Source organism: Ruditapes philippinarum, unplaced genomic scaffold, assembly GCF_026571515.1.
Source record: "Ruditapes philippinarum isolate M1 unplaced genomic scaffold, ASM2657151v2 ctg42_1_1_1_1, whole genome shotgun sequence".
NCBI classification, from domain to species: Eukaryota; Metazoa; Mollusca; class Bivalvia; order Venerida; family Veneridae; genus Ruditapes; species Ruditapes philippinarum.
The window spans coordinates 76,468-89,186 of record NW_026859853.1 but is presented as its reverse complement, the minus strand read 5'-3'; the positions used below and the strand labels follow the sequence as shown (position 1 = coordinate 89,186).

The 12,719-nt window shown below is 30.6% G+C and overlaps 1 protein-coding gene across 2 annotated transcripts in view; it reads right to left on the bottom strand.

Moving 5' to 3' along the window:
• Nucleotides 1-12,719, bottom strand: part of LOC132758113 (inactive tyrosine-protein kinase transmembrane receptor ROR1-like) — a 203,355-nt gene that overhangs the window by 170,472 nt on the left and 20,164 nt on the right. Inside the window, exons 1-2 of one of the 2 annotated variants that reach the window (XM_060749621.1) lie at nt 10,126-10,264; nt 9,772-9,944 (exon numbers count right to left, since the gene is read on the bottom strand). In XM_060749621.1, the coding sequence (XP_060605604.1) occupies nt 9,772-9,802 (31 nt within the window). In that variant the 5' untranslated portion in view covers nt 9,803-9,944; nt 10,126-10,264. Of the gene's footprint in view, nt 1-9,771; nt 9,945-10,125; nt 10,265-12,719 lie in introns of those variants that run through there. The other variant, XM_060749620.1, reaches the window with a different exon arrangement.

Sequence of the window (12,719 nt, the reverse complement as noted above, 5' to 3'; positions counted from 1 at the left end):
AAAGGGCCATAATTAGGTCAAAAACTATCCAATCACAAAACCCCGACAATATGTGCCAGGGTGCTTGATGACAAAGCTTCTGTGAAAGTTTGAACAAAATCCGTTGAGAAATGTAGGACGAGTTCAGCACAGAAGAATTTGTTCACTATAATTATATTGATAACTCTGTATAATGAAAAACAAGTTACAAAGTAGACATGAAAATAATATATCATATCTTTTTTAAATTACCTCCAAAGATGATATGACCTTTGACTGCCAAATCAAGTTAAAATCATGTAAACAGGATTTTCAATGTTAATGTCACTGTGACCTTGACCTTGGAGCCAGCCATGCGGAACATGCGTTCTGCACGTCATCTTGATGTGGTAAACATTTGTCTGAAGTTTCATCAAAATTCTTCAAAGGGTTGAAGAGTTACAGAGCGGACAGGATTTTCAATGTTAATGTCACTGTGACCTTGACCTTGGAGCCAGCCATGCGGAACATGCGTTCTGCACGTCATCTTGATGTGGTAAACATTTGTCTGAAGTTTCATCAAAATTCTTCAAAGGGTTGAAGAGTTACAGAGCGGACACAATTTCGTTTGACGCCCGCCCGCCCATCCGCCCGCCATACCCCAATCTAATAACCAGGATTTTCAAAATTGAAAACCTGGTTAACTAGCATAAAATCAGACCAATATTGGTATAGCCTACTGTCAGGCCAACAAAAAGTGGTTACATGGCATAGTAATTAATGCGTTTGCCTAGTAATTTAAGGATTGCTGACCGCATGGGTTCAAACCCTGTCAGGGGCAAGCCGTTGTTTCCCTGAGCAAGAAAAAACTTTATATTCATTGCTTAGTAATGGTTGGCTCCAGGAACGAATTCGAGAGTGTTTTAATAAGCTTATAGCTTCCAACACAATCAAACTAATATAAATTTGTATAAACTTAACCGATGTTTGTCTATTTTTATTGGTCTATGGAGGACAGGTCTTTAAGAAGATGAATGAATCATCGAATTGTACAAGCAAACTGTTCTTGTGTAATTTACGAGCTACGGTATTACATAACTCTGATCATGGAGAAAAGTGCAACATAAAAAACAGACAATGTCATGTTAACAATTCTGTTTAATTACCGTCATTCTTCAGTTAATCAGGTTATAACATACTCCTATAATAATATTCCTACACAAAGAACGGAGCAAAAAAATAGGTCGACATGCCTTCGTTACATAATAATCATGATTTAAGCTTGTTTGATGTAAGCCAACAAAATAAAGTACATGCAGATCAAAAGGATAAAAAAAGTAATAATTTTCTTAAAAGCTACGATGTTTTTCACAAGTGATATCGACACGTGGCTTGGCACCTAAGATATCTACGCCTTTTGGTAAGTAATAAAATAAAAACAGATTCCGATTCTGTGTAGAGATTGTGTTGAAATTCTCAGCATGAAAAGTTTTTAGAACGCAGAATCGTTAAAAAATCTTAAAAGTTTGTTTCAAGTTTAAAACAGGCTCCTGAGATAATGGCCGATCTTACAGTCGATCTCTAATGACCTACCTTGCTACAGTCTTTTATAATGGTATAAAAACTCTTTTGTGTATAAGGTATTGTTTTGTAAGTATCATTAATATGTTCAACATGTTTTTTTCACAGTGCATGCCTTCTGTTCTATTTGCAACAACATATTTCAGAATTCCACTACAAAGTGCACTTTAAATCTTCAATGAAAAAGTTTAACATAAGAAATTCTTTTCCGATGGTGCGGCCATGAGAACGTATATCACTATAATTATTTGTAGATGAAAACATCTCACACATTTATAACAAGAATAAAAAAATAATCTTTGGCAACAGTGCTACTGTTTCAATTGGCATGGCAATTTTTTGTGCAAAAGTGGCACAGGTATGTGATATAAGGTGATTAGCCTGCCTTAAACCTAGGCCAGCAGTTTGACCAGGCTTAATTATGTTGGCAGCTTTCTGCATTCTGATATTAAAATTCCCTGTAAGAATGGGTTATTAGAGCAAAGCCATTCCATATATTTAGAAGTCTAATTATTATCAAAGTATGCTATGCAGTTGAAGCATTTTAATATTATAAATATTACACCTTGCTACAAAATGACAGATACCATCAATAGAAGACAAGATGGTCGTTATCTTTATATTTTCAAAATAAATGTATTTTTGACCATTTTTCTATGACAAAAACACAAAACTTCACCCTGGCACACAGTTTGATCGTAAAAAACTTACGTACAAGGCGGGTACATTCACAGAATATTTCACCTATTGATTGATCGGTATATATTTTCCATAAAAATCTCGTCAGACATTTTACCATTACAATAAGGGTATGGTGATGTATTGTGCACGCGTCACATCAAAAAATCATCGGCCACATGCTGGTAAAGAGAGAACGCGTTCATCAAAAATAGCTTTACAAATGAGAATTTTGATATTTTTTAAGATCAACATGAACTTGTATGACTAAGTCTTAATCAATTTTGATATTTAGACTATCATGTTATATGATTTACTGAAAAAATATGTCCGAAGTATTAAACCCTGTAACAAATTTCACATTGGGTGATTTTTTTTTCAGTCAATTTTTTTTCAGAGACAAAATACAGTTCTATTTTTGAGATGATAAGAGCAAGGCACTACTAGTTATGCAGTCCCTTAAAAAGTAACGTATTGTTCCCTAGATAAACTTTTGTGTAAATTTCAATCCAAGTTAACTTTTTTTCAATATTTCTGGATACTGCAGTCCTAACATCCGAATCTGACTTTGAAACTACTTGCATCTTTTCTAAACCATAGAATTTCTTGACCTGTAAATTGGAAAATACTGCCTTTTAAGGGGCCATAATTCAACAATTTATATATAAGAAAGTATATCAACTGTAATTTTTGGACAGGAACTTCAAAAATAAATATAATGCCTTGAGGTTAAGAAAAATAAGTAAAATACATAAAATATATACATATTTACTTTTTTACATAAATCTGTTTGAAAAATAAACAGATCTAAATTTTCTTATACAATATAATTTTCATTTAAGTATTCAATTGACAAAACATATGATTTAGATTAAATAGAACAAAAGCTCTATGAAACCAAGCATTTTTGTTTTTCCTTTTTTACCCATATCTTTTACAAAGGTAATCAATACAGGTTTTTTAATAATGTCAAAATTTTGACAGGTCTTTGACTGTCGACAGGGCATTTACTAATAAATTGACAGCACAACAATACCATAGGGTAATAGCATAACGTCATATTGCCCTCTAATTGTGTTGTGTAATAACGTATGAAATTTTGACAAACGTAGAAATCAAGCATTTTTTCTTTTTAGCAGAAATAAAGTTATACAAATAAAAGAAAATTTACCATTGATATCAAATCAGATGAAGCAATAATTATTCGGCAGTTTAAAAGATAGTATCTCAACAATAATATGGTGGCAGGGCCGTGGTGGCAAACTTTTTATAACAGCAATTATTTCTGAACAATAATAAAACTTTCGCTAAAAGGAAATTTTTCTTAATGCTGCAATGGTGATTTTTTTTTTTAAATTAACAGTCATGCTGAAGTAAAAATAAATTATAGATAATTATCTAAGTTTATAATAAAAACTTCTATAGATTGGTGATTTAACGCTAAATTATTACATTTCAATAAAATAGGAAGGTTTTTTCCCCCTTGTATATTACAATAAATCATCAAGATGTCATTATATTTCAGATAAACTTATAAACTTTGTAACTTTTTTTTAACACACTGACATAATTAGTGAAAATGTATAAAATTCAGCTCTTTTAACTGGTATTGGTAGTCCTATGGGTTAGCTGTGCAGTAGTTGTAGGTGTACTTTGTTTTTGGTGTGTGTGTAGGGGGGGGGGGGGGGGTGTTGGGTCGCACAAATACAGTATAAGTCATATAGTGACTTTCCTGCTTTACTGATGGAGGTTCCCCTCTATTCATTATTTCAGACACAAGCAGGCACCTGAGTAGAACCACTGATATTCTGTAAGCTGGCTGGATAGCTTTCTCACCAATTGAATTAAAAAACTTTTGCGCTGCTCGAACCTTAGTAACAAAGGTAAGAGGTTTGAAGTCACTTGGCCGTGGACGCCCCATCGCTGCATTTTTCGTACTGGAGGAGTCCTAAGGGGTATTCTTCCTACTGGAGGTAGTTCTTAGGTGCACTGTTATAAACATTCATATTCATAAGCCAGTATATAAGTCAAATCAGTATACTTTTAGCCCAAAGTCACTTTCATTGTGATTGATCATTAAATCTTTTTTACAGTCATTCACATTGTACCTCTGCTCTTCTATGTGCAGAAGTTTTCATTCCTTTCGAAAATGATGGCAACTCAGTACTGGTAAACTGCTTGACAGCCTGTCCAAGAATGATGCAGTAGCTGAACTGTGCTCTGGTAAATTCAATGTGGCTTACTGCCGTGATCCGGAGTGAAAACTTCAACACCTCCACCACGCCCTACAGGGATTTAAACCAACTACCAGTAAGGGGCAGCAAAACTTTAATGATTCAGTGTTTAAACAGCTCTGTATTGAAGGAAAATGTTTCAGACATTATTCGGTACATTCTGTTGAAATAATTAATTTATATCTGAGTGACTGTACAACAATGGCTGACTACACAATAAGTAGAAGTGATGAGATGAATTTTCTTTTGTACAGTCTATAAATTATTCACTGCTGTATTACATTTACCATAAATATACAAAATTATTGTCTTTCTTTACTGTTCATAATGCCTGTATACTGACTAACTTCATATTTTTCCAAATAGTTTCCCGTCTGTTTCTTGGTGCTTTGCAATGCTAATAACAAATGGCTAAATTATCAAAGTAAGGGTAAACAAATTGTCTAGTATATTTTTCTACAAATTTTTTTTTTTTAGTTTGATTCGAACGAATGAATGAATGAATGAATCAATCAATTAATCACTAATTAGCAAGTTTCAGGGTAGGTTTTTTTAAAAAAAAAAAAAAAACCTTAGACAGTCTTACAAAAACATTTCACACATACAGACATTCCTGAGATAATCATATTAAGCAAAGAATATTATCAAGTTCAAGAATAACAAAAGTCACTAAGTAAGTTAACATAATTAATATGTCAAAAATACTGGCTATTAATTGAAAAATATAATTTAAACATTTTTTTATGATAACTCATACAATATCAGATCACCTATTTAAAAGCTATCATGAAAATCTGCTTCATCTACTGTATATATTTCAAGACAAATAAATAAAGAGTTAAAGTTAACCATTGGTGGCGTGTGGTTGAGTGGTTAACGCCTCAGACTAGTAATCTAAGGATTTCTGACCATATGGGTTCAAACCCGGTAAGGGGCAAGCTGTTATTTTCGTAAGCAAGAAACTATACACTCATTGCTTAGTACTGAACTGATTCTAGTGTGTTTCAATAAGCTTATAGCTTCCAACACAATCAAACTAAAATAAATTTGTATAAACTTAGTAAACCATACAATAAGTACATGATTTTTTTTCCTTACAAAATAATTTTAACTTCCCTATTACAAATTTTATCAGTACCATAGACATGATTATCCTATAATATTATAGAAAATAGTGTCAGCAAATTTGATTAGAAATCACTTCATTCAATCACAAACCATTGCGAAATAAAAGAGGAAATAAATTCTTACAATACAATGCTTACTATCATGAATTTAGCTCCACGCATTGTCTCTTGGAACTGGGTTTTGACTAATTATTAATAAATTGTTCTAAATGATTAATGATCCACTGATTGTTTTGTTTCCTAATTGTTTCTTAATTTATCAGTTTTTGCTATAATTAGCCTCCTCATGATTTATAATTAATAATAAAGTTCCTGCATGAAGTAAAAGACAATTGTTTTGTTGTTATTTTTAATTGGGAAATTTTATTTATTATTTAATTTTCTTAATTGTTTAAAACTGAATCATCATTTTATTTTGCAATATTTAGAAACTTTTTCATTTATAATCATGTGGAAAAGACATTTCTTTTAATATCATACATGTACATAGAAGAATTTTTTTTTTTTCATGCATATAATAATAATCTTACTTATTTACTTTTTATTATGAATTTAATTCCTGTTTACAAAAGACTAAACAAAAAACAACAAAATAAAATAAATTTTAAAAAAATTAGTATTTCCTTGAAAGCCAGTGTTCTTGTTCTACATTTGAAAGAAAAAACTTGATAAAATATAAAAATTACAGAAATGGCTTAAAATTCATGTTAAGAATCCTCTGTTATAGATGAGTGCGACCTTAAATAGCATTTAATTGAAATTTTAGTTGTCATTTGCAAAATCAACTATCAGAGACTCTTCAACGTTACTGACCAAATCCTTGAACAAATACGTTTGATAAAAATATCTCCTAAATTTTTTTGCTAGATTTTTTGCAAGTAACTATGACAATGAAAAGTAAATGATCATTTTAAAACTTAAAACATGTTTTTTAAGACAATCTCACATTATGGTTATATGTTACAGCCAAATTTGGCATCATATATTGATATTTAACACAGAAAATCTCTTTTTCATGCAAGTAAACAATTCTTTATTGACCGCGGCAGTAGAAGTAATTTGTAACGAAATCTGCCGTCTGCTGCAGAAAATATCAATTTTTATCACTTAATGCCTTCGTTCCAAAAATATAGCAACATAATTTCATAATATACCAGAAAGCATGTTTTTTTAAATGTCACATATTTTATATTCAGATTGAACTTTATGAATAGCTTTACGAAGCTGTATTAAATTCACTTTAATCATAACTGAGTCAGTTTTCTGGATATGATGGAAAGTGACATATGAAATGAAATAATAATTGATCAAAAACCACGACATCTTGTGATAATATAAGAATCTTACACCGGCTGCCGGTACAGACCGGAATATCTAGCTCGAGGGTAACTGTTTACAGCAGTAACGAGGCTCTGCCAAGTTTCCGCTAAACAGTTATCCCGAGAGCTTGATATCAACGTCTATACCAACAGCCGGTGTTTGATTCTTTTTCTTGCATATTGCATGTCAATTATTTCCGGAACAGAAATTATGAAAACTGATATGCTCATTACGCACTTTTTTCTTATAGTAGCGTATGAACATACAACTTCATTCATAACGGAAAAATGACGTCATCCTAAGAAGGCGATTCATTCATAAAAGGCGCGCGTCAATGACGTCATTTAACGCATGTGACTTGTCTTTCATGGGGGGTGTAAGACAGAGTTTTCTAGCACCGGTGAAAACGGAAGATAATCCTGTCTGAGATGCAAGAATTTATATTCTTTAACCCTTAGCCGGAAGGCAGCAACTGAATCTTCCCATGTGACCAGTGCAGACCAAGATTTAAATCAGTACATCCATGCTGTCTGATCATGGTCAGTAAGACTACATGAATATATATTTTGAAAATTTCCCTAAAATACATGTAGTTAATGGTCATTTATTTTGAACAAGATCATTTAAGATATTTAGCATCATAAGGGTTACTATCAGCTTTGATCAAACCTCATTGATATTTTAATAGTTATGTTAACACACTGAAGTAAAATTGGTTACGATTCTCTCTAACACTTTTAAAAGTATCAAAATATACACAATTTATAATTAAACTGATTCTCATCATTTTTAAAGTTATTCAAACTTAAGATTTTTCAGCAAATATGAATTTACCAAGACCTGTATCAAAATGAATAAATTTTCTCAAATCTTATATTAATATGAATGAATTTCTCAAGACCTATATTTAAATAAATGAATTTACAGAAACCTAGACTTTAAAAATAGAAAAATAAATTAACCACCTTACCTCATCACGACAAGTTTGCTATGTAAAGCTAATATATTTATGTTAAAAGTAAAGACTTTAAGTAAATGTGACAAATCTTTAACATAGCATGAGATTATTAATTACCAACAAATGTGCCGGGTTTTATTATGTTAATTACGAGTTGCCACCTTTAACTTAGCCATATTTAAATTTTGTTGTCAAAAATAACAAATATTCTGTCCTCATGATAAATAATGAAGTGAGGTTGCAAGGTTCACTATAATCAAAACGAGATGAAAAGCAAGGCATTAATTGAGATACTTTCATGTCCATTTATAATGTAAGACCAAAACTATTCACTCATATGGATAAAATTTATCAGTTATAGGATTTAAACAAAAGTTCAATTCACTAATTTGAATAAAATCAAGTCTAAGACAAAACTATATAGTTACTGATATGGATAGAATTAAGACTGGATACAGAATTTAAATAAATCAACTCACTTATTAGAAATAAAATCAAGGTCTGTAGACTAAAATGGATAGAATTAAGACTGGACATAAAAATAAAACAAAACATGATGATAAAATGGGATAAAATCATGTTGGCAGACTAACTTGGATATATAATCAAAGCCCCGGAAATACAAAAGGGCAAAAACAGTAGATATTATACCAACCATAGATATTATAATTAAAGACAAAAACAACATATTATTACCCAACCCGGATATAAAAATATTAAAACTTCTTTATATAGGATTGCCATTAATTTGATATGCATATTTCACAAGAATTATCAGTTTCACCTTTTAAATTATCTTTTTTAACTCGATAAGTTCTGAATTAGAAGTCTTAAATATTATTTTTACACAATTGTTGAAAACTGTAAGGGGTTTCAGCAAGCTTTAGGAAATAATCAAAAATAATCCAAACTCTATCCTTACAAGCTTGGACGTTTTTTATTTTCAAAACTTGTTTTCATTTAAGTACCGTTATATGAAATGGTCAAACTGGGTGGCATCAGTTATCCGAGGTCCTATAATGGCTTAAGCCATCTAATATTATTTTTGTAAATGTTACTCAGTTGTGTAGCTTATTATCAGTAATAATCCAAACTCTAAATCCTTAGAAGCTCGGATGTTTTTTATTTTCAAGTACCATTATAATTTACATGAAAGGGTCAAACTGTCATTAAATATCCGAGGTTCTATAATGGGTTAAGATGTCTTATATTATTTTTTTTGTATAATTATTATTATGTTATTTGTATGATCACTCCTAAATTGTTTTACACTTTGTTTTAGAGTGTTTTAGTCAGATACTTGAAAACTGACATACATTTTAAAGTAGGATAGAAAAAGGAAGGTTTTTTGTATATAACATAAGGTCAGGTCTCCATAAAAAATATTTCATTATTAACTTTAAGTAAACATAAACAGCATGATTTTATTTGCGACATTGATAACATATTTATAAAGTGTCTATAGTTGTTTATTTAATGCGGTAAGAAACTCCATTTTTTTTTACTTCTTAAGTCCATTTGATGTGTTCATTAAATATACACAATATAAATCCACAAAACCTCAATTCAAAATTTTTCTATTGTACAGGAGTTTACATCAAAATGACAATCTCTTGATATGCCATTATGCGTGACATTATTTCAATTTTAAAAATCAGTTTAAAAATTCATGTTTTTTTTTCTTCATGAAGACATCTGCTTGCATATAATTACAGGCATATCTATTTTTTCTTTACGAATGGCAAAATGTTTATCGAGAAGGAAAATTACCGAATTCAAGAGGCTGTTACGGTATTTAACACATCATAAAGAACGAAGCTACAGGTGGAAATTCCGTGTAACCGATTCTGAATAGAAAAGAATATACAAAACACACACAAATACACACAAAAAATAGTTTATATTCATAACCTACCTCTTGGTTGTTTATATAATCCAGAAAACATCACAAGTTTATAATCCAAAGAACATCGTTTTAAATTATTAAATCACATGAATGAATTATGGGTGTCGGGGAAGTTACAAAGTATTAATCCACAACTATCATAGATCTTCTGTCTTTCCTCACCGAACCGTCAATATCACAACCTATAGCGAGAGAAGAAAAATATACTTCATTCAAATGTCGTTAAATAAATTACACAAAAACAAAAGACACGATAATCGTATATTAATCAAGGTAACATAAGCACTGCCAACTACACCTATTTCAAGATCGTTGATTGACAGTACGTAAATAATCTTGAATGATCATAGTATACTATCTTACTATCATAACACGAATTCTCACGCTGCACTACCCTCGCTATTCTAAATATCAGATCTCCGTAAAACACTTAAAAATCACCATTTCACATCTTATACCCTTACTACAATCTCTCAGCACACAAAAAAATGACAATTACAAATTTGCACACAAATTAAGTAGTGACAGCACTTTATCCGAGATCATATCAACTTCAATGAATAGAAAGTGTATCTTCTTTACCATATAAACTCCCCGCACATACTATAAGTATTCAGTTGTTAACAGTACAACAACAAAAAATATAAGACCATCTACCACAGGAGTAAACATTTAACTGATAGTAATAACCAGTCATGACATTATGAACTATATGACAGTAAAATACTACAGTTTTATCTTGTCTACTGTTAAACTTCTTCACCGGCATCAAAATATCTTGCATGAGCAACTCCCTCCAGCTTCTGTGCTTGCAATCAAATGAAAGGAATACCGTATATCATTAAATTAATGCCCCTATTAAATCAATGACTGGTAAGGGTTTTTTTTCTTTCTTTTTTTCCTATAAGTATATGAACAGCTAACAGACAAAATTTTATATGCCAAAAAAGAAATAAGAAATAAAAATTCCTGGGTAGTAATAGGAATCTTTGTCCCATTAGAGTTATTTAATACTAGTTCAGATTTTTTTTTTCCTCAGTAGTGACACAACTTGCACAGTTCCACTCAAACAATTTTAGTAGCAAAAACATCCCAGCATTATAAGTAATAAAGGGTAGTAATAAAAAAGATATGTTAAATAAAAAAGACATGTTAATCAGTAATTCTGCAATATATTTTGCTAAATCATGATCCACTTTCATTGCAAATTTTTTCAAACCTAGAAAAAATTATTTAAAACATGCAACTTTATTTCCTATCAGTAAAGTGCTACATTTCAGATGCCGTATCGAATATTAACTGCACAGAATATCTAATGTAATATCTTGTAAAATTTATCAATGGTAAATATGTTCTTTCCATAATCTTATGTTTGATTCACAAAAGAGAATTTTACAAAGAATGTCTCCGTTATTTAACACACATGAATTTTGTATGTTAACATAATAATAATATGCTCTGGAACAAAATATCATGCTGCTATTTTAAGTAGTGTTTGAACTATTCTGCAATTATTTTGTGCGATCGCCATTCTCTCTTAGGGAAATATTCAAATATAATTCTTACAAACAAGTACTTTCGATTTATAATTTTTCAAAATTCAAATTTCTAACAATAATTTTTGTAAACATCAGGCAGAAGACATTATAGATTTATTCACATTAAATGTGCTTTACTCTTAATAGAGTATTTACGGTAACAGTTCTTTAAGCTATTTATGGTAACTGATAAAAAATAATGGCCGCAAAAAGCAGCTGCTACTAGCTTTAGCACTTTTCATTTAAATGAGTCAAGTTTCCGATGTAACAAAGTCACACAACTTGTTTAATTATTGACAAATCAGCCAATGTTTTCATCAGACATGTAACAGTGACTTAAATATAATATTGATTCTTTTGAAGAACTTAGAAGTAAATGTGGAATTTTAGATCTTTAGACAAAACATGTTACAACTTCTATATATGGCATTGTGACAGTAAGTATACTGCACATTTTAGAAACTGGAGCCATCATAATCTTTAATTGTACTCTTGTACTTAATTAACATTTTCTTAACTTATTTAAATCTCTAAAACACAAAACTAAGATACTCCAGTTACTTCCCTTAGATATCTATACACCATTTATATTTGAATGAATAATTACACTATTTATATAGACACAGTTGAAATAAAATTATTTCAAAATCATTACTGTATTTATAACAAAACAACATTAACTAACAATTTTGGTTTGTCAAAGGAAGCTTTATAAAGTTTTACTTACAGTTACACTTTAAGAAATAAGATATTAATCAAAATCTTTGGGTCTCAGCTTCATCCAGCTCTTTATTAAAATTTTCCAGCTGAACAGGTTTTAGAGGGGAAGCTCAAAATATAACCCTATAATTTACACAGAACTGGAATTTATCTGATATAATAAAAACAACTTCTTTTATTTTACTACATTTATATACTCTAACATTTAGGGCAAATATTTTACCTTATTTTTATTACGATTTTATCTCCCCTGTTGCCTGAACAGCACACATGTCTAACTTGTTTGCACAAAGAGTTATTTCTTTTTTTGTTTCTTTGAAAAAATAAAAAAGTAGCAAATAATATATGGGGTAACAGAGATGAAACACAGGGTTTCACAATACGGGTATTTGATAGATTAGAAGCTGACTAGTAAAACATTAACGGTATCCGATTCCCGGCCTGTGCAGTAAATGATATTATAAAACATGAAATTCAAGAATTATTAGCAAATAATAACACATTCTTTACAAAACAACCACTTCAACATCCGTTGATTATGTGTAACATACCGAAAGAAAGTAGCGAATTATAAATATCAGGTTCCCTCAATGATTATTTTTTCATTTTATAAGCAAGAGGTCCATATGGGGGACAAAGACAGTAACCTGGGTATTATTGAATTAGCACAGTATCATCTCCATCTGTCATAATATTTGA